Source organism: Alosa pseudoharengus, unplaced genomic scaffold (assembly GCF_046254945.1).
Source record: "Alosa pseudoharengus isolate Yale_2024_CS ecotype anadromous, Long Island Sound unplaced genomic scaffold, YU_APseudo_1.1 YU_APseudo_1.1_scf_2, whole genome shotgun sequence".
Taxonomy (NCBI): domain Eukaryota; kingdom Metazoa; phylum Chordata; class Actinopteri; order Clupeiformes; family Clupeidae; genus Alosa; species Alosa pseudoharengus.
This window is the reverse complement of record NW_027468663.1, coordinates 5,058,244-5,082,290: the sequence shown is the minus strand read 5'-3', so window position 1 is coordinate 5,082,290 and position 24,047 is coordinate 5,058,244. Positions and strand designations below refer to the sequence as shown.

The 24,047-nt window shown below is 43.2% G+C and overlaps 1 protein-coding gene across 2 annotated transcripts; it reads right to left on the bottom strand.

Moving 5' to 3' along the window:
* Positions 1-1,530: 1,530 nt before the first annotated feature.
* Positions 1,531-19,609, bottom strand: ctdsplb (CTD (carboxy-terminal domain, RNA polymerase II, polypeptide A) small phosphatase-like b). 2 transcript variants are annotated; one of them, XM_076293458.1, is made up of 8 exons: positions 18,853-19,609; positions 8,112-8,269; positions 7,641-7,673; positions 6,385-6,486; positions 5,378-5,434; positions 4,456-4,548; positions 3,321-3,506; positions 1,531-2,015 (listed from the first exon to the last, which is right to left on the bottom strand). In XM_076293458.1, the coding sequence occupies exons 1-8, from the start codon at positions 18,926-18,928 to the stop codon at positions 1,890-1,892; spliced, it is 831 nt and encodes a 276-aa protein (XP_076149573.1). In that variant the 5' UTR covers positions 18,929-19,609; the 3' UTR covers positions 1,531-1,889. The 2 variants fall into 2 exon arrangements, with proteins under 2 accessions (XP_076149573.1, XP_076149574.1); XM_076293459.1 differs by lacking the exon at positions 7,641-7,673.
* Between the last annotated feature and the right edge of the window lie 4,438 nt (positions 19,610-24,047).

Sequence of the window (24,047 nt, the reverse complement as noted above, 5' to 3'; positions counted from 1 at the left end):
GCAGCAACGTGGGAAACCCAGGAGACGACATGAGAACAAGAGCAAGAGAGAACCAGGGGGCGTGACAAAGTCAGAACGAGGAAGGGACGGAGGGAGATAGAATGATGGAGAGTGTGAGCGACAGAGAGAACTCGCTGAGTGTGAGCAGAGCCAGCACACAACCCCCTGCTCCTCTCAGGCACTGTGGTGGGGCACGGCCTGCCCAGCAATCAGGCCAGACCACGTAGGGCTGCAGGGAGGCTGCTGAACTGCACTCAGCCAGACCCTGGGCTGCAGTCCAGTCAGCATGTCCTTCCCGGCTGACCCAGGTTTCATCGTCCACCATGGAGCTGGAGGGCCCCTGTGGTCTGGACTGATGCTGGTGAACAGGACCGTATGAGGGGGCTAGCGCTATACTGTCTTGTCCCCCAGAGAGGCGCGTGTAGGGTACTGTACAATAGCAGCACTGGGCTGGGTACAGACACACAGTTGGGATTAAAATCAGGGAAAATAAAATCCAATCAGAGTGGCTCAACATACTGTAGGCTCAGAGAGATTGCTTTGAAAAAGCTAAAGTAAATGAAAGGGACACATTGGTAGTGCACTCAGTTGTGATAAGTCACCTCTTAGTGTTCTTAGTGTTCAAACTCTACAATGGTGCTTTAAATGGTGTACCTGTAAATCAGAAAAGCCAGCAGGTGCCCAAGCCATTTATCCCAAAAGGCTTTCAAATCAAATCCCCAAAATGCAAAAAAAAAAAAAAAATTAAATCCAATTCTACAAAAATATACACAACATGAGATCTTAATTATGAAACTGGAAACCGGAAACTTGGCCTCTGAACGCCAATTAAAGCTGTCCAATGACCTACAGATAGTCCAAAACTCAGCCTTTGTTGATGTGGAGATGTTTGCCTGAGAAAAGCATCAACTGGATTACCAGCCATTGGCACTACGCATCTCACATTCGGCCTCGCCAGTTCAAATTGGCCGTTTTCCCTTTTAAAAGATGTCTTCAACAGCCACAATAAAAACATGTAAAACATCACAAATGCAAATTAATTCCTCGCAAATTAATTCCTCGCACTTGTTAAGGACTAGTAAAAACAGACAAAATCCTACATATAATCAACAGTAAATATAATCACCTCTATATAAATGGCACAAGCTAGAGCAAACAAAAGAGAAACCTAGGATACGATGGTGAACATACAGCTTGCTTTCCATGGTTTTACACGTAAAACTCTTGAGCTTTAAGAACAGTGTTTCGTGAATACAAATATCCTGACCCATGTCCATTTTAAAGCAGATCATTTCCTTTAAAAGATTAGAGTTCTCTGTAAATATGGCATGTACAAAAATGTATTTTTTTTACTACTGTAAAAATAACATTCAAAAAAGGCACTTGCTTTTGATAAGAAAAGAAATCATGCCCCACAGTCCTTTGAAAATCACTGGAGACTGCATAGCAACAATACAGGGACCAGGTCAGACTTAGGACTTCCTCTTTTCCCAGAGAAGAAATAGGTTGTTGTATTTTTTTGTGTGTTTCTTGTTGATTTTTGGTTATTAATAAGCACTTGAGAAAACAAGAAAATCTCATCTCTTGTTTCATCATATAAAAAAAAAAAACAAGTCGGTTGTGTCGATGTATGTGTTGCCCAGTTTTCAAAACAAGAGCTGCAGAAAGGTGTTACTGCAGTTATAGCACTGCCATGAGGGCCCCAGTGAACCGTGTCCATCTGGAAGAGGGATTGGGGGGCACTCATACACACACACACACACACACACACACACACACACACACACGGCGGTGGTTGCAGTGCTGTTTAGCAGGAGGCCCTCTGGCCCGGGCCATGGGGGGTCTCTACGGCGGCCACAGCTGGGAAGGGGCCCATTGCGGCACAGCGGCTACCTGCCCCTCCAGTTCTCCAGCACTCCGTACACGTCCTCCTCCTTACTGAGTCCCTCAAAGAAAGGCAGCAGGTCCAGCAGCTCTGTGTCCGACATGTCATCAAACCACGACTGCACCGGCACCTATCAAATATCAAAACATTAGGCTCATTAGGACTCGTCTCCACCTGCATGTGAATGACCATGTAGTGTAATTTTTTTATACAATAATAATAATAAATATAGCTGCAAGCAGCAATGAGGGGGCCAAGCAGAATAGGCCGGAGTAGCCATGGCGACAAGATAGAACTCAGCAGAAACCCGGGATCAACAGGGCTGAGTATTGCCACCGCCTCCGCCAGCCAGCCCCCCCCCCCCCCACACCTAATCACCCCAGCCCGTCCCACCCCGTCCTGCCCTGCCCTGCCCTTGCACGCACGCATTAGAATTAACTGGATGGAACATGTTGTCATCAGTTTCACATCAAAAAATAAAAGATTGATAAAACACATCAGCAACTACACATCAAAATGCAATATTGCTAATGGCAGCACCCCCTACAGGTCAAATGTCACCAAATGTTTTGAGCGTCCTCCTAATGGGGTCATAAATATATGTAGTAACTTTGGTTATGATACATGGCAGGGTTGCTGAGATATGAGCTCACTTCCTGTTTGGCGGCGTCGCCACCAATTTCGATTGGCTGTTATGGGCGAATGCTTTTGTCAATTGTTATAGAGAGCAATATATTGATAGGTTTTGGTCTGAAGATGGTTTGTGCCAATTTTGGTGAGGATCCGCTGAAATTTGTGACCTGCGAAAACTTGTACGTGTTTTTGATTAAATCCAATATGGCGGCCGAATCAATTACGATGACATCACAAGTTAACTTGGGTCGGCCTAAGGACCTCCAACAGTTTTACCAGACACCACTAGTGTGTTTTAATTCTAAGCACAACTGCAGCTACAGGCCAAAAGGCATGTTTCTTAATTACAGCGCCCCCTAGAGGTCAAAGGTCACCAGATTTCTTGAGCGTACCCCTGATTGGGTCCTGAGTCCATATACTAAGTTTGGTTATGATAGATTAAAGGGTTGCTGAGATATGAGCTCACTTCCTGTTTGGTGGCTTCGCCGCAAAATTCGATTGGCTGTTATGCGCGAATGGTTATAGTTCCGAAGACAAAAAGCAATGCATTAATGAGGCATGGTCTGTAGATGATATCTGTGAAGTTTGGTATCAATTGGACAAAATTTGTGACCTGTGAAGACATTTAAGTTTTTTTGATGAAATCCAATATGGCGGAAAATCCATCATAGCGGAAATTGACGTCATAGTTTGCTGTTTGGCCCCCAATAATATTCAGTGTAATTTCATACAATGATAATAATATCATCCATAATTTCATACAATCCTATCAACCCATCTGCCAAAGGCTATGGGAACTTACAGCATTTTCAGGATGGAAAATGTAAGATGCTGGCGAGTTATCCACAATGATGACATTTCTGAGCTCTCTGCCCAGGCGGCTGAGGTCTTTGACATAGTTGCCCCGGTGGAATACACAGGACTCCCGGAAAAGCCGTGCCGTGAACACACCCCACTGGTCCAGTAGGTCTGCTACGGGGTCTGCGTACTGTAGACGGGACAGAGGTAAGAGGGCAAAGGTCAAAGTTAGACTCAGTTCTCAGGTCTGGAAGACTAAGATCTTCTGCAAAACAACACCTCCATCAAGACACTGGGCTGACTCAACAAAAGAGGTTGTGGGTCCTGATGGTTCACACTTCACAGATATTGCACTCACAATTGTACTACAAAGCAAAATGAGTATCTACTGACCGTAAAACAAGTGAGTGAGAACCAGTACTTGCTGCTGCGAAAGACTCAAATCTACTCCTAAACACAAGCCACTACACTGGACTAAAAACAGGACAAGATGTGCAGAGGACTCAATGACATGATTACTCTGCCTTTTATGCATGACTATATGACCACACGACTATAGCATCTACCACTGCCATTTAACTAGAGCTCTGAGGTTGGAGTGTCACCCTTCACATGGAAACACTTACCCATGCCAACTAAAAACACTGGCATGCAGAGAGAGAGAGAAGGAGAGATTAGGCTAGCAAGCACATACTCCGACAGAGACCCTGCCATGCCACCCAGCTGCTAGAGCTCAAACAGGCATGAGCTGTGTTACTGGCTGAGACACCCGCGTAGGGCACACAGAAATGCTTTTGCTTCTGGTGATGTTAAAAGAGAGAGAAAATAGCACAACATTGCTGACTTAATGAGGCACGCCACATTCTAAACTGACATTAGTCCATCCGAAATGTACGTTTGTTATTAAATTAAGCAGTTAGCAGCGTTGCACTATTATTCTTTTCTTTCGTCCTATACCTTTGATATACTCTAAATGGCACTTGTGGGAAAAAATAAATAAATGAATAAATGAGGGGGGAAAAAATCCAACGTGTGCAGATTTCCCTTTTCCTTTGGTTCATTGCACGGTGACGTTTCAACTTCCCTTGCTTCCAGGGTTTTAGTGTGGTGCGGTGGCATGTGTGGTGTGGTGGCCAAACCTTGGCTAGGCTGGCTGTGAAGAGCACACACTCAAACAGCTCCCCCATCTTCTGCAGGAACTCATCTACGTGAGGCCGCTTCAACACATACACCTGGAGCGCAAAAACAACACATCAGTAATCCAGACGGGGGGGTGGGGGGGGGGGGGGGTGCAGGTTTCAACAAGTTAAACTGAAGACTTTTCAAGACCATGTTAAGACTCTTATGAATGAAAGAAAGTAAAGTAATGAAGGAAATCCCAGGAGATTCCCAGAATTATTAGCAAAGTAAATACATTTGTGTAGTTTGTATAGAAATCCAGAGAACAGTTTTTAACAAGTTATCAGTTCCACACAAATCTTGTTATCATTTTATTACTGTGATGTACTGTATCTATACTGTTGAGAGAAACAAACAATGTCAAACATCAATCTATGCTGCTAAAAAACCTAAATTAACACTTTTGAATATAACATTATTCGATCACCTAAGCATATTAGTACATTAGTGCATAATGTCTTAATGTATAACCATGATACTGAGCTTCAAATACCACATATCCTGAATCCCTCAAACAAATCCTCGACAACCCTTAGACACATCATATTTGTCTGTGATTGAAATTAGTCGATTCAATCAGTCCTAAATGGCTTGTCCGCATGTTCCCATGAAGAACAGAAGCCAACACCCAGTGCAAGTAATCAGGAATAGGCCACCCAGGGTATGCACAGCCTATCCTGGATTACTTGAACAGGGTCATGGCCCGAGTAGCCACTGTCGCTGCACATTTCTGGACATGGGCTGAGGGAGATCAGTGACAGACGCAGCAGGCAGCCATCGCACTGTGGTGGCTTCGGACCAGCAGCTGGACGAATCTGCAGGGCTCTCACTCTCAACTGGGAAAACACAAACACACAGCACCCTCCTCCTGCTCCACATTACCTGGTGAACCGTGCCGTCAATCTCCACTGGAACGATGAAATCAGCATTGCTGATGGGCTGCAAGACAAGAGCAGAGGACTAGCAGAGGTGAGCTCAGGCAGATGTCACTGGCACGCTTATCACATCTTGAATGAGATCAGAAGAGCTCACTCTCAGCAACACAGAATCTACACAAGACCCTAAAATGAGCGGTATGTCTTGCCAAAATAAACTGGCTCCACAGCTGGCAAAGTGCTCATGAATGAAAGTCAGAGGGACGAGAGAGGAGGCCATCAGAGGCACTTGTTTTTGAAGAGCTCTTCACAAGTTACTTTTATTTCACAGTGCACCTCCTGCTGCAATACAACAAACTGACAGCAGGAGGCATCCTTACCCTTCATCATATAAAGACAGCAGGCTTAAACATTTTACAGTCACCAGATTTTAAAACAACTTTCATGCTTGTGCTCAAATTTGTTCCTTCAAATGTCACAGCTGTGGTTATAGTATACGGTTATAAACAGTTCAACTGAGTGGATGCCTGTCCACTGCCCTCTATCCTCTGATTGCTCTAGAAATGGGTAAGAAGGATTATGACCCATTCAGGCAGGTTTTAATCTGCAACTGAGGAGCAACTGCAGTCAGCTGTTACTTGGTCTTTCAGAAAAAACCTTGTCTTTCCCACCCTCTCTCTCTATCCCACTCCCTCTCGCTCCATCACAAAGGACAAGTAAGTTGAGCCATCCAAACTGTGCCCTATCCATTGCTGTCCAGCCCTCTCCTGCCTCTGGAGTGGTAGATGTGTCCTGACTGCCCAGTCATCCTGGATGGGGCCACGCACACTGAGCGGTAGAATCTGATGGAAATGGGTCATCCGTGAACCACCACATCCACCGCTGCTGCAGCAGCAGCGTGAGAGGCCTGTGCAGGGCAGGCCATTCAGAGGCAGGAGGGGGGATTATTATGGGGTGTACTCTGACGTCTGTCTGATGGGCAGTATGTGTGTGTGACATATAGCAAGCGGTTACCTTAAACGAGCTGTGCACCAGAGTCTCGTCCAGGTCGATCACGACACACTTCTTGTCGTAATCGTTTATGTTAACCTCAGGGAGGAGGTATTTCGCTGGGGGCTTGAGAGGGAGAATAAGAGAGAAAGAGAGAAAGAGAGAGAGAGAGAAAGAGAACAAGAGGTCATATAAATGTGAGCGGGAAGAAGATAACGGAGAGCAGAGCGAGATTCTGATGAGTGGTTAAGATGAAGCCAGCAGAAAAGCTTTTGTTAAAGCAGCACTAACATGTTAAAGAATACTCTGAACAAATCAACCAATCAATAAGGATGGCGATTGATCCTATTTTATTCTGCTTATTCTCACAAAGGACAAGTAAGTTGAGCCATCCAAACTGTGCCCTATCCATTGCTGTCCAGCCCTCTCCTGCCTCTGGAGCCGTAGATGTGTCCTGAGAGAGCAGCGTGTAGGCAGCACACTTCATTGGCTTCCTTGTTAGATTCATTCAGTGGCTTCTACAGTTAATGCTAAGTGGATCATTGGGGCTCAGCTCTATGGAGAGGTTGATTTAAAAGGTAGTAAACAGGAAGTCTAACCAGTCTAACAAGTTAGTTCAAGTTGTTAGTTCTCACCACACACTAGAATGTGGTCATGTTTTCAACCTCTCCCCTACAGCCTTTACCCTTGAATGAGTACTTGGCACACTTGAGAATGCTGATCATGGCTAAGATCTCTCCCATCCACTTTCCTTTTTATAAGTTCAAAGGGCTCATGAGTCCTAGAGAACAGGCCCTGCCCTGTGGGGGACATTATGAGAAGTGACCGTTCAGGCTCCAGGCTCTCAGTATAGAGTAAGAAGAGGTAGAGTGACTGCAGCTGGATGGATCGCAATCTTCTAGTTTCATCGGGCTCATGTTACCTTGGCAAATGCCGCAGACCAATCTGGCAGTGGGGTCGTGGTATTCAGTCCAAAAAATGTGTAATGGATACAGATACAGTATTCCTTAAATGCCATCCTCTTCAGGGTGTGTAATGCAAACACACTTTTTTCACTACAGTTATGCAAGAGCTCTCATGACCGTAAAGCTAAATATAACCGGAGAGGAGCCAGGTTAAAATGAGGAAAAGTATGTTTCCCACAATCCAATTTAGTAATTTTAAAAAGGTAAACATAATACAATAGCAAAGCTAAATAGCTGTAGGAAGCTTCTTGTGTGCATGCAGGCATACAGACACACAACATGGAGAAAAAGAAAAGAAAAATAGGCAATACATACACTAGGGATAGAGATGACCTCAAACTGGTCACACTGGGGCACAGGCAAGATGAGGACATTTGGATGAGAAGGAGGACACACAGAGATAGAGACAAACAGGAAGAGAGAGAGACAGAGAGAGAGAAAGAGAGACAGAGAGAGAGAAAGACAGAGAGAGAGAGAGGATGAGAAGTACATTGAGTGAGGCAACACAGAAAGAGAACATACAGTAGGCCACACAACAAGGACCATCTACAACACTAGAGAGATACAATTGCAGCCAAGTGTTCTGGAGAGAGTTGTGTAGTATCATTTCCACAAACAGGAACTTCACAGGGATCACTCACAACCCAACCTGCTGGAGCTCAAGGTCACGAATGGAGCAGCAGGCCAGTGTGTGCGTGTACGTGCATGTATGCGTGTGTTTGTTTTGTGTGTGTGCGTATGTGTGTTCTGTGTGTGTGCGCGTGTGTGGGGTCCTGATCTGCTTACCTTGGGTGGAGCTCCGTTCTCCTCCACAGGGGGAGGCAGGGCGCTGGTGTTGTTGTTGGTGGCCGGCGGTTCCACATTGTAGCTTCTGAAGCAGCAGAAGAGCGAGCTGAAGATGCTCCGGCTCCTCTGTTTCTTTAAGCTGCTGTTGGACAGCGAGACTGTGGGAGGAGAGAAGGGAGAGGAAGAGTGGAAAAAAGAAGAAAAAAAAAAAAGAGACAGATTTAGGATGGAAAACAAAAACATGAAAAACACTTCAAACCACATCAGAACGTTCCTGGGATCCCAGCAGTATGCTAGGAGCTTGTCGGTGGGATGACAATTCTAATTCTAATTCTAAAGTCTAGGTGTACGAGGTCACGTGTACAATATGGACGGAAGCAGAGTGTAGTGTTCATTCTAGATGTGGTAAAAGATTTCAGAGTATGGCAGTGGCAAGAGCCACAAATGTTTGCCCCTGCATTGCCTTAAAGCTGATGTTTGTTAACAATAAACCCACTGGCTCTGAAAACATAATCCTATGACTGAATGGCTCACATAAAGAAAACAATACTGTGGTGGTGTCTAGCAGGACATGATTTTGGCAGTCACCCTCGATCCCTCCTTCTCACACACAAATACCTCTCTCTCATTCCAGGTCGGCACAGAGAGAACTAAATTCTGCCACTGGTGTCAGCAGTGGGGGGGAGGCGGGGGTGGCTTTAAATTAGAAAATAACAAGAGTGGGAGATGTAGAGAGAAAGAAATGAAATCTCCCACCCCCCTTTCCCAACGCAATCCCCATTAAGGCTGCCCAATCCCTCTGCCCTTCAGCCATTGGCTGCCATCCACACCTCCATTTTAAGCCCCTGCTAATATTCTCCCTCTTTCCCTTTGCGTGGCGTCTGGGTGAGCGTGGTGGCACGCACGCAGTGACAGGGTAGGAGGAGAAAGGGGAGGAGGGGAACAAGGGAGGCGCTAGGCAACACTATGGCCTATGAGAGGGTGGCATTCCTCTCCCGCCCCCTCCAGACGAGGCAGAGGCTCTCCCCAATTGTCGCGTATAAACACACACATACACACAGAGCCAAAACCAAAGACCACATGCACATACCCCAATTAAACTCTCTCTCTCTCTCACACACACACACACACTCAGAGGGAAACAGAGACGTGCCTCCTGTCAAAACACCACCACATGAATGTTCCTATGGGGAAAACAGGCACTGCGGCACAAGTTAAAGCATGCTACGTTTTTTTTTCTGCTGAAAAACAGTCAATAAGGCTTCACAGACCAAACATAATTAAAGAAGGTACTTTCCCATATAAACCATTTTCATTAGTCTCTGTGAAGTGACTACTAAATAAATATAACCCATTCTGTGGAGTGAACAAATTAAAAAGCAGACAGGGAGAGAGTAATACGTCAGTTGTGTGAGTTATCATCAACCCGCTCTGATGAATGCCCTGCTTCCTGAAATCCCTGCTGCCGAGATGAGCATGTCGGTGGGGATAAGGGTTTATGTAATCCAAAGGGAAGATTGGAATTCTTGCTGGGGCAGAAGTTGGAGACATTGATCAGAGGAGACGGCAATCAGATACCATCAGAACTGCAGCAGTGGGAGAGCACAGCTGTCTCCAAGACTCCTCTCGGGTTTGTCCCTCCCTCTCTCCCCTTTCATTCTGGATGAGTGTTATTTTCCACCCTCCCTCCATTTCCCCTCTCTCCATTACTTTTCTATTGTGGTTTCTCTCTTCTCCTTATCAGGTCTGTACCCCCCCCCCCCCCCCCATCTCCTCTACCATCTCAGTAAGATGAGCCTACAAGAACTCTCAGGCGGCTTTTAATCTAATGTGATGCAGGAATTCCAAGGAGATGGGGAACTGTCTGAGCTGCAGCGGGTATCCAGCCCTACGGTTCAATGGCTGAGGCATAAAAAAAAAAAAGGTTTGGTTCCTGTTGGTTGTCAGTTGAGGCCATGGGTCGGTAGGGAATTTATTTATTTATTTATTTTTTTTTCCCAGTGGCAGTAAGGGATAGGTAGGAAATCAATCCCACCAGGATTTCGCGAGGTTTTTTGAGACTGTTGCGACCTAAAATGCCTGGATGGAAGTTGCTGTGATTTTAGCTGTTTCTTGTGGAGAAATTGCGGGAGGAAGTGAAAATTGCAAAAATAGTTTAAATTTAGGGCAATTAAGGTTAGTAAGACCAAAATCACACTGATAATCTTGATGCTTATTAAAAAGGATAATCAAAGGTAAACAGTAGGGATTACAGAAAATCAAAGTAGGCCTACTTTATTTGTGAAAATGCTTTGACTGAGGTCATTCACAAAGCAGTATAGTAGAACTGTCCAAAAAAGACAGTCACCTAAAGAGATGGCATCATGTCATATGTTTCAATACATTCATATATTTTGTAATTCATATTAAGTTCATATCTTTTTAATAATTCATAGTCTGTGGCCTGCATAATTACTAATAGCCAAGTAAGTATCTAGTAATTTCATATTGATTTAAACTATTTGACTACACTTCTGTTTAATGTCATTACATTGGTGGTGTACGTCTAATTGACTGCCTGCCCCTTTAAGGACGTGAGAGTAGCCTAAGTACATTTCTGAGTGGATTGGAAGGCTTGCATCTCACTGTGTTCGGCTACGAGTGTAAATCACTTTTTGCATAGTGCATTACGATATGTGGATGCAATTGGGAATGTCTTCTATGTCATTAGTTAAAATAAATGTTAAAAAAAACAACTCGAATGAAATCATTATTGGATCATAGAAGAGGTAAATGTCTTGCAATTTTATTAATTTCTATGATTTTGGTAGCACTACTCAAACTAAGCCCACAAGCTAGCAAACATGACATAAGCTAAAAGGACATATCCAGGTAAACGTTTGCCAATGGGTTGCATAGCCTACTCAAAAATCAGTAAACCAAGTAGGCCTTAATTAACTTACTTTCATAGCCTAGGTAGGTTAGCAACACCAGGTTGAGAGATGCAAGTTAGCCTTCTATTTATTGTCATCAAAACTGTAGAGGAACGAACACGTTAGGGCAGTCTTTGGTGTCATATGCAAAAGGTGCAGAAGTAGGTGTGCCATCTGGCTCAATATTTTGCGCGAGGGACTGTTGTGGTAGGTGAAATTTCACGGTGAAACTACGATGATTGGTCAAATTTTCGAAAAAGTTGCGGTGTTTGGACAAAATTGCAAGTGCCTTGGTAAGTGACGAAAACAATCGTCTTCGTGAACAGCTGTGCAAAGGCTACTTTGTAAAAGAGAGAATACGCTCATCCCTATACATAACGCAAGGGGTAATTAATGAAATTATAGTTCGCCTTTTATTTGTGGATTTATTTAATATATTTAGTGTTATTTCTTCCCCAAGCTCATAAAATAAATTTGGGTCGCACATAAATTGACAGGGTCGGTCGGAAACCGGAACCCAAGAAATTTTTTTTTTATGCCTGATGAAAACTTTACTGGATTTTCAAATGCCAGTACAATGGTCAGTTAGTTCCAGGCCTTACCAGCCAACAGACCAGGGCTCTGATGTGGAATGCAAACATTCACCATTCCTTCGTGCCAACTGAACACATTTTCCCCACATTTTACCATGCCACTTGACCCTTACATCTTTCAAGCAAAAGAGACGTTAGATGCGAGCCTCGCTGGCCTGCTACTGAGAACAGAAGTCTACAGTATGTGCAGTGCAGGTTGTTTCTCACCACTGGGGCCCAGTTTGGTTTAGATTAGACCCTGAGCTTGCTAAGGAGGTATATAACACTGTCAACACCCATTCAACAATTTCCTCATGAAAATCAAGAAATAAAATATTTGCCATAGGAGCCCCGCCTGAAATAGCAATGCACCTCACAATTACAGTGCAATGTAACCTGTAGTGTTTGTGTCAGAGAATACCGGTCATGGTTTAGTCTGGTTTAAGCATAGGCCTATGTTTCCTCAGGGGCATTGTGTTAATTCAAAACAGTTCAAATATTTAATCTCTCAGAAGGATTCCCTGGCTCTCCTCTGCAAAGGCAGCACTGGATGTCCTCAAACAAGAAAAGGGATCAATCACAGCCCTTCTCAGCTTAAAGCAGGCAAGAGGCACAGCGGGCATACCTGTGAGGCAGCATAATGACAAGAGACAGGTGCACTCACACTTAAAAATGGGTGGCCAAAGATACGCCAGGACCAATCTAGAGGTGCCGACACGTAGGTCAAACGTCACAAGCGTGCCATTACAGCATTAATGCCCCAGTTTTAGAGGTTTTGGCTATTAAAAAAAAAGAGAGCGCAGGTGCAAACACACACAAATACACGTAGAGCCTAACTGAGCTTTGGAGTACTTTATTTTTATTTTCGACACTGCACCAAATCCAGCATGGGCTGGCTAATTTGGGGGATGTGTGCTTTTTCAGCCTCTAAACCTCTTCAGCACCACTTCTGCCAGCCAGAAACCCTAGGCCAGACTGGTGGGTGGGGTGTTGGCTCTTAAAACAAACCAACATACTTTATCACACATCTTATAACAAGGGGGTTGTTGAGCAAAAAAGCGCTATCTGTCGTCTTGCTTTGGAGGCTCTGTATACCCACAGAGATGCAGTGTTTCCTCTAGGATTTTTTTAAGCAGTGGGGGCAGGCCTGTCCGAACCCCCCCCCCCCCCCCCCCCACCCCCCACCGTCCCCCCGTCCCACTGAACTGACAACTGACACTTGAGGCATTATTTTCAGTTGTGATTGAGCTGTATATTTGGAGAATCTACAACAGGTCTGCACAATGAATTTTGAAAGGCAACTGCGACTATTGTACGTCTGCCCCATTTCTGATACCGTGGGGGAAGAAAATTAAACCGTGGGGGGCCGCCACTACCAAATCAACATAGAGGAAACACTGGAGATGCCATGTCCTGCACCTCATCACAGGGCAAACACAAACTAGTCACGGCACAACCTTGGAGTGCGATGACGGGTGGGTCTCCTGCCATGCCATACAACAACAGGTTTGAGTCATTTTTGGATGGGTAAGTGAGCCTGTAAGAGGAGCCCATTCAGACTAACCCTGACCTCATGCTCCCGGGCACCCAACAGGTTACCCTCCATCCTCCCAGAGTGAGGCAGCTTTTAATAGCCACAGCCACCAGCCAACCAACTATGCCTCAAATCCACCAGAAGCAGGCCCACAAGCCCAGCTGTCTACAGCTGCTACTAACACTGCAGGACTGCTGCTATGAGAGAGAAAGATAGTAACTGATGCCTTAAGGCCACGGACTGAGTGTCTGTAAGTGACAGGGTACAGCGGGTACAAGCACTATGCATCTACGGAGCAGGTAGTGAGACTAAATCTGACTCACATGCTAAGCTAAGTACACAGAAGATGACTGTGAAGCATGACAAAATTGCCAGGAAATACTGTATCTATTAATTTCTTTTAACCCTGTGACCCATGGCAGTGTCATGTCAAATTGACAATATATTCACATTTGTTTTCTGATGATTGTAATCAGTCAAATGAAGGAGAATTAAAGCTGATGAATAAACAGGAACATAAAGGGAGGCTGACAGGAATAGTCGTGCATCATCACACTTATATTGCTCTGAACTCCCTGGGTCAACCATGGCACCGATCTGAAAAGGGGCAACCTGCCCTCCTGCCATCCCAGGAGTCAGTCCACAGTATCGGAGAGAGGATCTCCATGATGACACACTGTCCCTGTTTTAATGGTCATGTATGCAGCGGCCCTGAGGGAGGACAAGTACTAGAGTGATTCATCCTCCATCAGAGACAAACACACAGACACACAGACACACAACACACACACGGCATGGGGTGCAGAATAGACGTTGTACAGGGCAGACATATGCCAGCGGTGTATGTGAGTGTAGGCAAGACATAGAGAAAGTGCATTGCTGCTTTTCTACTCTGCGCTTCTATGGGGGAAAAAGAAAAACCCTTCATGTACATCAACATCATCAACATGAGCCTACGTCATGTAAAACATCAGAAATCCAGTGAAGCAAGCACTGAGGCCTGTGTTGTAAAAAATAAACAAATCCGTTTGCCCTTGCTGCCCTACGCTTTATCTGGCTGTCCAGATGGGGAAACCCAAAGGACTCAGGGTCAAAGCTTGCCAAATCAACAGGAAGGTTCTTAGCTGTGCCAACGGGCCGAGTGTAAACATGTGCAAATAGTCATATTTGCACATAGCCTTGTACAGGTCAAAACTGCAACGCAGTAGCAAGGTACAGGGGCAGGTAAACAAGGAGTCTTACCATTCAATTTAACCATTCTTCTTTGGGTCTACATTCACATGAGAGAACGTTTTATATGAAAGCTTTTGACAGATGAAAGCTTTGAACTATGAACAGTTTGATGATCTTATTGGACAGCTAATAGTTCAAGACTCATTCTTGACATCGGATGAAAGTCAACAGAACATTTAAGAAAATACCTCCATAATCAGTGCACCCCCCAGCCCTACACTGTTAACAGTTTCAAAACAGCAGATACAATGTAAAGTTGATCCAATCCATGTGGGGTAAATCACATCATAAACTGTGCTCAATCCTGTCAAACACCACTGCCTAATGAAGGCTAATTCACTTCATTGGATTGGCTGGCTTGTATCCGATTCTCTGGAGCACATAAACCACTTAACGTCAGGGGCAATAGCACTAACTGCTAACAGACTGGGCTGGCTCAGGCAGGGCTGCTGTACTGGAGCCAAATGTCTGAAAGCTGCTCTCACAACGGCACAGTCAGAGAGTCAGGGCCAGGCTGGACTGGTCAGAGAGCTGCTGATCAGGCAGACTGATCTTTCCGCAATCAATCAAATGAGCATCTGCAGCTTGAGGAAAGCACATGCGTGTGCACACACACACACATCCACACACAAAGGCAGAGGAGCAGAGGTTAGGGCCTGGAAGCTGTCCGTCATGTGTTCAACACTGAGGCGGACATCCTTACCAGAGGCAACATTCCCACCATTGCTGGCCAATAGTGCAGGATCTAGCCTATGTGTGGTCATTTCCGCTTTTGGGCAGAACTGACAGAAGGGGGAAATGGTAACTAAGTAGACATGACACGCTGGCATATTCTGACAAGAACAAGGAACAGAAAATTTACCCAAGAGTGGTGTTTTTTTTTGTGGAATATCCTTAATTTAAACTCAAACATTCAGTCAAGTAAGCATTTGGACAGTGACAGATTTTTTTACATTTTGCCTCTGTACACCATCACAATGAATCCAAGAGGACGCATCAATATGTGCCAGAAATGTATAGACTCAACTTCAATTCATGGTGCTGAACAAATAAACTGCATTAACCATCTAGGAATTACCGCCATACTGTATATCAAGGCTCCAAAGTAATTGAACAAACATACCTAACTATGATTATTATGATTAGATTTAATACTTGTATTAAAATCATGTGCAGTCAATGACTGCCTTAAGTATGGAGCCCATAGACATTAGACTGCAGCCTCCTCCAGTTGCTACTTATCTGTGGGTCTTTCAGCCTTTATTTGTCTTCAGTGGGTGACAAGCACGCTCAATTGGGGACTGTCTAGGTCATTGAATAGCTTATTCAATTTCCATGCCCCAAGAAATTCTTGGGTTGCTTTTGCAGTATGTTTAGGCTATTATTAATATTATCATTTTACACTAATATGAAGCACAGTCCTATCAGTTTTGCAGCATTTAGCTGAATCTCAGCAGTAAGTAAGTACACAATAGAATCAATCCGTCTACTTCTATTAGCAGTCACTCAACACAAAACACCAGTGACTGCTGCATTGGCAGCCATACGTGGCGATGCCATAACATCACCTTCATCCACATCAATCGGTCTCAAAAACCAAGGCCTATAACAATATTTCTGTTCAAATCCTTTCTCTACATATTTCAGCATTTGGGATCATTTCAGTTTTACAGCCTGAAAAACACACTATCTCTGGGAAGCCATGTTTGGGCATTGTTTTGAAGTATTATTAAGTATTCATCATCAGACCAAACCTTTTAGTGGTCAAGTCATACTGAGAACATCTGTCTTTCACCCTACAAAGTCTGGTCAGGCTAGGGCCACTACTTTCTAAGACATTAATGGCCAAACACGGCTTCCAAAATCAGGCATTTTGAAAGTATTACCGTAATTACAATATCAAGGGCCCACAATTCTGAGATCTTTAGGTTAAATCTTGGTTTCATCTGCCCAAAGAATCTTGTTCCTTGTTTTCTACTAAAGTCTAATCTGGCAGCCTTGAGTAAAACTACTGGTAGTTTGTGCCCTATTGTAAACGCAATTTATTTATATTCAAACAGGCATCTTTTCCTTAATGATATGTCTACTTCCTCAAGAGTGTCCTTGACTTGTCTAGATGTTCATGAATGTTTTTTTCTTTTCTTTTTTTTTTCCTTCAAGGAGAGAATTCTGGCAAACATCCACCTTAGGCCTAGTCCACACGTACCAAACCGATCTTTTTTTCCTCCGTCTTCCCTGGAACCGTATCAAGAATATTTGCGTCCAAACGGATCCATCTCAACACGACTCAACACGTTACTTTATATATGAGGCCTATAGGTGGCACTGTTTGTTACAGAAATTTACAAAGCTTAGCGCTGTAGGCTATACAAACAGACGGAGTAGGCTACGACATAAATGACTAGTGCAAGGACACCAGAATTGTTTGTGTGGACTGATAGTGAACTGTCAACTGTAGTCAACTGTAAAACTAATAAACTTCATTTTTACAGTTTGTGAAGGGTGCAGTCCCGTCCTTGATTTGGCTAACGCAGGTACAAATAATCTCCTTTACTTTCTTTGGTTGTAGGATAGTCCGCGATTCACATTAGTTTTGGCTATATAGAGTACTAAACGCTAGGCCTACCCAAGTCCTAGACTATTCCGTCGCCACATTATAATAATATTGCTATACCTTCGTTAGTAACAGTCGATACTTTTGCCTGCATCAAATCGCGCATTCGCTTTTAGTGTGCATCTACCATAGGCTTAACATGAGTTCTAAGCGTCTTTGTATGCTCATATCTGACTTCACTAGACTATGAAGGCATGTATTTATGTTGCAAGACATGTAAAATAAATGAATGACACCGGCACTACGCACAAATTAATTTAAACTTACACCACACTTCCCTAATAACTTCTGACTAGTTCTCTCGCGTCACTGACAGTAGCTAGAATGCATGAAAAAACACCGGGGAAAACACTGTTCAGTCCAACAAGTCATAAGCTACTGGCGCTGCACAGAGTGCAATCGTAGGTAATGTCATGTATGAAAACTAGTATTGTTAGGAAATACTATAAGTGTCAAGGCAGCTGAGGTGTGGCGATGACATCATCAATACGCAAGTAGCCTATGCGGTTTCGCCGTCCAAACAAACTCACAAGGGCTACGGTTTCAGATTTTTCCACCCTGGGACCTGGTTTAAAAAAAGTGCGGTTTCGTGCAGTGCGTTTACAGGATTTGTTTGGACGATCGGCCAAGACGTAGCAAAACCGGTGCGTTTAACCCAAAAAGCGTCTCCGTGTGGACGGGGCCTTAGTCATCTTCAGTGGTCTTCCAGGCCTTCTTGTTTGGCTGAGCTCACCAATGCATTTCTTCCTTCTTTTGCTGATTTGGCCTCTCCTTACATTCCTGCTATCTGTCTGATGTTTGTTTTGTTTTCAGCCCAATTATGACCTCATGTTTGACCTCATGTTTGTCATGAGTGCAAACAGGCCAACATGGCAATTAAATTGCTTGTCAGTCAGTTGTTCAATTACTTTGCAGCCTCAAAGATGGGGGTGACCATGTCCAAAAATGGCTGTAATTCATTAACAAGTTGATCATGTTCAACTCCTTGCTGAAAGTATACACACTTCAAGCACAAATTTGGCTAAAGTCTAATCTAATCTGTATCTATGTTGTTTGAGTTTACAAATTAAATCAAAATTTGTTTTTTTTTTTCATCTGACGGTTAATTCCCATTCACATACTACTTCATTACGCAGAGTGACACAGCAGCTGCTTAGATGATGCTGGCATTCGAGTGCAGCTCAACTCTTTTTACAGCTCTAGAAATAGGCCGGGTGGCGTCATAAACAATGTGGGCAAATAATACCTTTAAAATAGGCATTCTGATCGTGGAGTTATTGGCAAACCACACGTCCACAAAGCTATCAAGGAGTAAAACATGCTTTGTGTGCGAACTTAATCTGATAGATTTGATTATTATGATGGGCTCATGGGTGACATTCGGCCACATCATAAAAGCAACTAGCGTCATTTAATTTGAATGCATAACGTTACTTACGAGTGGAAACTTATCTAGTTAGGTGACAACAATTGTGTCATTCTGTGGACATTTCATCGTCAAATACAATGTGGCCATCGTAACCTAAAAGTCGACACGGACGTAATGAGCTACTGTTACAAACTTGCGACGACCGAAATTTTAGACAGGCAGCAAGCAGCATTCGATAGACAGAAGTCCCGCCAGTAACGGGAACAAACATGTTACCGTTAGCCGTCAAGCTATCTACAATTTTCATAAGTTGTATACAGCGTTTAGTCTTGACGTGTACGCCAATAAACTTTGTCTATCACACGACAGTTTGACTAACTGTTATGGAAAACATTCGTTTATCTCACGCACCAACATGAGTCCGTGTGAAGCTATCCATGTGATAGCAGTACACATAGAATAAGAAAAACAACGTTAGAAGCCAAAACGTTATCACTACTTTCTTACCCTTTTCTTGAGTTGACGATAATATCTCCTCCTCCTTTGGGTTGGTAACCTGCGTAATTATGGACGTGTTGTCCATGGAAACAACAGTTCAATCCTTAGCGGTTTTCTTTTTCTTTTCAGTATCAGCTGTTGGCGAGATGACTTGCAAGTCCCGCAGAAATTAACTGGTTTGAGTAGCTGTGGTCCTCTAGCTAACGATAGTAGTCGATGTTAATGGCAGCTAGCCAGCTAGCTAGCCACACAGCTATCAGTGGCTAACACTCGCACTGTTAGCTGGCTATTAATGTTAGCTTTCCTATGTATAACTAGCTAGTTCACGAAACACCACTGCAACGGCGGTGTTGTGTTCGTTTTTAATCCGTCAGTACGCAGTGAAAATGGGACTAAACGCATACCGCTAAATATATAAACAAAATCTAAAACACGCCAAAGTCAAGCAAAAATGATTCTGGCACAAAACAGGCCCCCAAGTATCCAATGTTCAACATTCGCTAGCTATCTTGCTAATCTGTGTAAACTGTAAACGTTTGCCACAGCGATCTATCTACCAAGCTAGCGATCTATTGGTTAGCTACAAGACTATGATAATAATGAAAATGTCCGTTTAGGAAGCCTTGTTTACGGTCGAGCAATATCTGACATTTAGCATGAAGGGTAACGTTATCCAGCTTCATTAAAGACTTCTTTCAATGCAGGATTTTAATCTGTGCTCCCGGTCCAACATGGAGGCTTTTACGTTAAGTGTTTGGTATTCGCGAGACAGATTTGAAGCACTGAGCTGAGCTGGAGAAGGAGGCGGTTTCTAGGAACCCCCTCCCCTCTTATTAAACACAAAAACAATGTGTGTGTGCTCTAGGCTACCAATTCGCAGTCTTTGTACCTTGGCCAGTGCAATTACACGTATTACATTACACTTATCGTAATGAAAGGTAGAAAAATAAAAGGAACAAACGACACATTGTCACGTCATTGTAATGCATTATACAATATTAAATAAAACAATATGTTAGGCGTGTTGGTGTTGTGGTCCTACATAATAGGCATCTCAATAACAGATGCCAAAAACAAAAAGAGAAAGAAAATAGGCCATTTTTTTCCCTTGAATCATAAAAGCGTCACTAGCGCCGGGGCATTGCTGTAGTCAGAACCCAGTGTAGTGTCAGACACTAGCGCCCTCTGGTGTGTAATTACGGTGATACATGTTGTTTAGCCTACCTACGGGAACAGGTAGGCCCCATGACAAAAGACACACAACCTCACAACCTCGTCTTGGCCGATATATTGTCATCCACAGTATTCTATCATGCCGTTTTCCTTGGATACTGTTGTTATATTTCATTTTGGCTGCCTTTTCCACTATATATATATATTTTTTAAATTTCCATCAATGGTAAACTTCTTTTCAATGTATCCACAGCATTAAAGACATGATCACCCTCCAAAAATTATAGCACATGTCAGACAAAATTGTTTTTTTTGTTGTTTTTTCCCCCCACTGAAATATAATAGGCTATGGGCCTATGTGATGGGGTGGTAAATTTCAAAATCAAATGGCTCTATACCAATTGTTTTAGTTCTTTTCCGTACCGACAGTACCGACAGCATCGAGGAGGCTTTACCTAACATAGGTCTACTGCACATTTGCAGTAGGCCTAGTCTTTAAATTTTGAATATGACCGTCAACTCATTTGAATGTCACAGCAACCGTGTGACATCAGAAAAATGTGCAGTGGTCCATAGCTGTAGATCAACTTTTAACAGGCATGTAGGCTACCCCATGAGACGTTATGATCTTCCGGAGTACCCCCAACACCACCAATTGTTAACAAGTTTTTTTTTTTTTATTGTTTTATTAATATTTATTTTTATCAGTTTTGTCGAGAATAGTGAATAGGATCATAAACATATGATACAAATCTCATCAATAGTCATGATAGGCCTACAAATGTGCTGAATATAATGCTTTTAAATAGATCGGCACCTAATCTCACACACAATCGTCTTGTTGAATGCAGTGATCTTATCTGCTAGGTGCTTGTCTTTGCCTTGTAACTGGAGATTTAACTAATTGAGCTTTCCAAATATATCGCTAAGATAGGCCAGCTTCGTGAAGAAATGTTCATTAGTGAACGTGCTTGCAGATTCAAACATGCGCTCTTCCTCCAAGAAGAGGCGACTCGGAGCTCAAACACGCGACAGCACTTTACCTCGGGAAAGCCACCTTGCCTCGCTGTGAAACAGTAGGCTACAGCCTTTTGGTCAGCTCCCATCTCCACTCTCACAACCTCGTTCAAAATCTCATTCAGGTCGGGACTAACTAAGCTGCCTTGACACGAGCGCTTCCCTATGAATAACACAGTGCCTCCATTGCGCATCGGGTGCTACCTGGGCCTAGGCTACAGATAAAAAAAAAAAAAAAATTAATTAATAAAAAAAAAAACCTCCTGTTTTTCACGTCAGTTCGCGCCCCACCTGGCATGTCTCCGCGACCCACAGTTTGAGAAACGCTGTTTTACCCTCTCTCTCGAATATTTTGTTAATGCGGAGAAAATACGTTTTTAATGCGCAGTGCAAATGCGGAAGTTAAGTTACCAACGTGGGATAGAGAAAACGTTTAAAAAGGCATATGACTTAGATCTTTTTTTCGCGTACCCCCTGAAATCAGTCCACGTACCCCTGGGGGTACGCGTACCCCAGTTTGACAACCGTGGCTGTAGATAAAATGTGAGTATGAGCCTTCAGTCTCTTCTCCAGGTTTTCTCCAGAGGACTTGTGGAGAGCCTCTTCATCAGACATAGCCTATCTCTGGTGAAGTAGTAGTCGAGAGAGAAGGGATCTTGAGACATTAAATCAATGTCCTGACTCATTGTGGTACAAAAAATGCCATTGCTAAATTCCCAACCTGGCTCATTCAGTCGGCCCCCTAATCATCCCCCAGTGTAGTAGACCCTCATGTATTCTCTCCACCTCAAGCTGGTATGTGTTACATAAATGCAATGTGTGGCTTTTGTTGTTGTTATTGTTGTTGCTGCTGCTGCTGCTGAAGATCCTCCAGAGGACCATTTAAACAGAGAGTATCATTGGCACAGAATTAACCTCCATGGACACTCTAGGCTACACCCACCGATGCAGGTACAAACTGCAGGTGTATACATTTCAGAGCATTAGACTGCTCTCCTGTAGCTATCAGACTGGCTTTAAATGATGGGAAGAATATTCATATGACTATAGTAGTAGTATAATAGTAGTAAAACTATTTTTCACTTTATATATTTATATGCCTTTAATTATTATTTTGTTCTTTTCATGCACAGTGAGAGATGCTCAAGTGCCCATTGCACCACTTCCCATGCACATCTGCAGGATGTCAGATGGCAAATAATGTTATATATGCATAATAATCTTCAAAATAATTAACAATAGCCTACATTTGGAGGTATAGGCTATGGATAAGGCTATGGCCGTTAAACGGTCTTTCACCCATACCATTTATGTTTAAATCTTATTTAAAAAATTAAATCTTAAATCTCAGTGTATTCTTAAATTGCACTATTCCTACCCTCCCTTTCAACAGTAGGCCTATATTGTTTCTTGCCTGTTGAGGTGTCCACGACCATGGCAACCGTCAAGGACAACTTGCACTGCTGGTCCGTGTAACGCTTTGCACACAGTAAAAATTGAGCAGTTCCTTGAAGAACCACTAGGCTACTCCAAGGGTAGGCCGCGAGGGGATGCCAGGGGGGCCTCAGCAAGTTGGAAGGAAAAATAAAAGCAAAAAATAAATACATTTGAAAATTTTTAAATATACATATTACTATGAGGGTTGTTATACAATGCCATTATAATAATGTGAGGGATATCTGAACATTATATTTCCCATGATAATGACTGGGAATAATAGTAGAGTGATAGCTCTCATATAGCAGAAAGCCCCAAATACAATTTTTACACACTGCTCCATCGCGAAGTGCTTGTGGCTAAAATAATGATTAGGATTAGTTTAATGTATTTTTACATTTGCCGTAGTATTGTCGATGGGTTTAATAACACATCAAGGGGGTCCTTGGCCAGAACCTAGTGGTATTTGGGGGGCCTTGTCGTGGAAAAGTTTGGGAACCCTTGGTCTAGAAGTTATGGGAAGTAAAAGCTTTAACCCAGATCGATGCACAAGGAGGACCTGTTAGCCTACTCTGTGACAAACTCACATTCTGTACACAGATGTACTGTAGGCTACACGACTACCTTTCACTCATTCATCCAGTTCATTTATTCAACCCACAACAGTGCATTACCGCCAGTGATCACGGTGAATTAGCCTATTTCACAACAAACAAACAGCCCATTTCTCCATATCAGAGAGAGAAGAGTTTGAAACTTGCACTCTCAAGCCTCGTGAGTGGAATGTTTGGATATGTACAGCTATGTTACGTTCTGATGACATTCTTAGACCAACGGAAAAGCAAGGTAAGTGTAACCGTTAACTGTAACGTTAACTTTTATATCTGCAGCAATATTACAAGTTAAAACTTTGATACATCAGATAGTAAGGTCTATTGCTGTCCTTGTGAAATTAGAAGTTGATGTTAAACTATTACTTACATAATGGCTACCAAAATAACGGTTATCAAAACTTTTTTATTATTAGTTAGAAGCTAGCTAGCTAACAGTTAGCAGCTATGCTAATGTTACTAAAGCAATAGACACTCCTCATTCAGATATACAGGATTGTATGAGCTTTCTGGCTTGTGACTGCAGCAATGTTTCGATGAAGACAAACTGGAATGTTAGCTAACATTTGTTCTTAAAAAAGATGTAATGTAAAACATCCGATCCAGCAGAAACAGTAACGTTACAAAAAGTCAGCAATGACTAGTAGTAGCTAGCTATCATACCAGATAACACTGCGTTAAATAAGCAAAAATGCTTAAAGCGTTAAATAAGCAAAAATGCCATGTCAAACAGTGTTTGGGGTAGCCTGTATAGCCCGGTATAGCCAAGACTGATGTCGATGGCAAATTCTGCTTTGGGGAATTATTTGCTAGGGCATGGCCATGGTATTCAAATATAGCCTACTGTAGATATGTTCAACATAGGCTAAAAGTTATGTTAAACTTTAACGTGCCTTCTCCCAAAAAGTGTTAGTTATTAATCTCTAAAGTAATGAGTCAAAATCACAAACAACTTCAGGCGGCGCT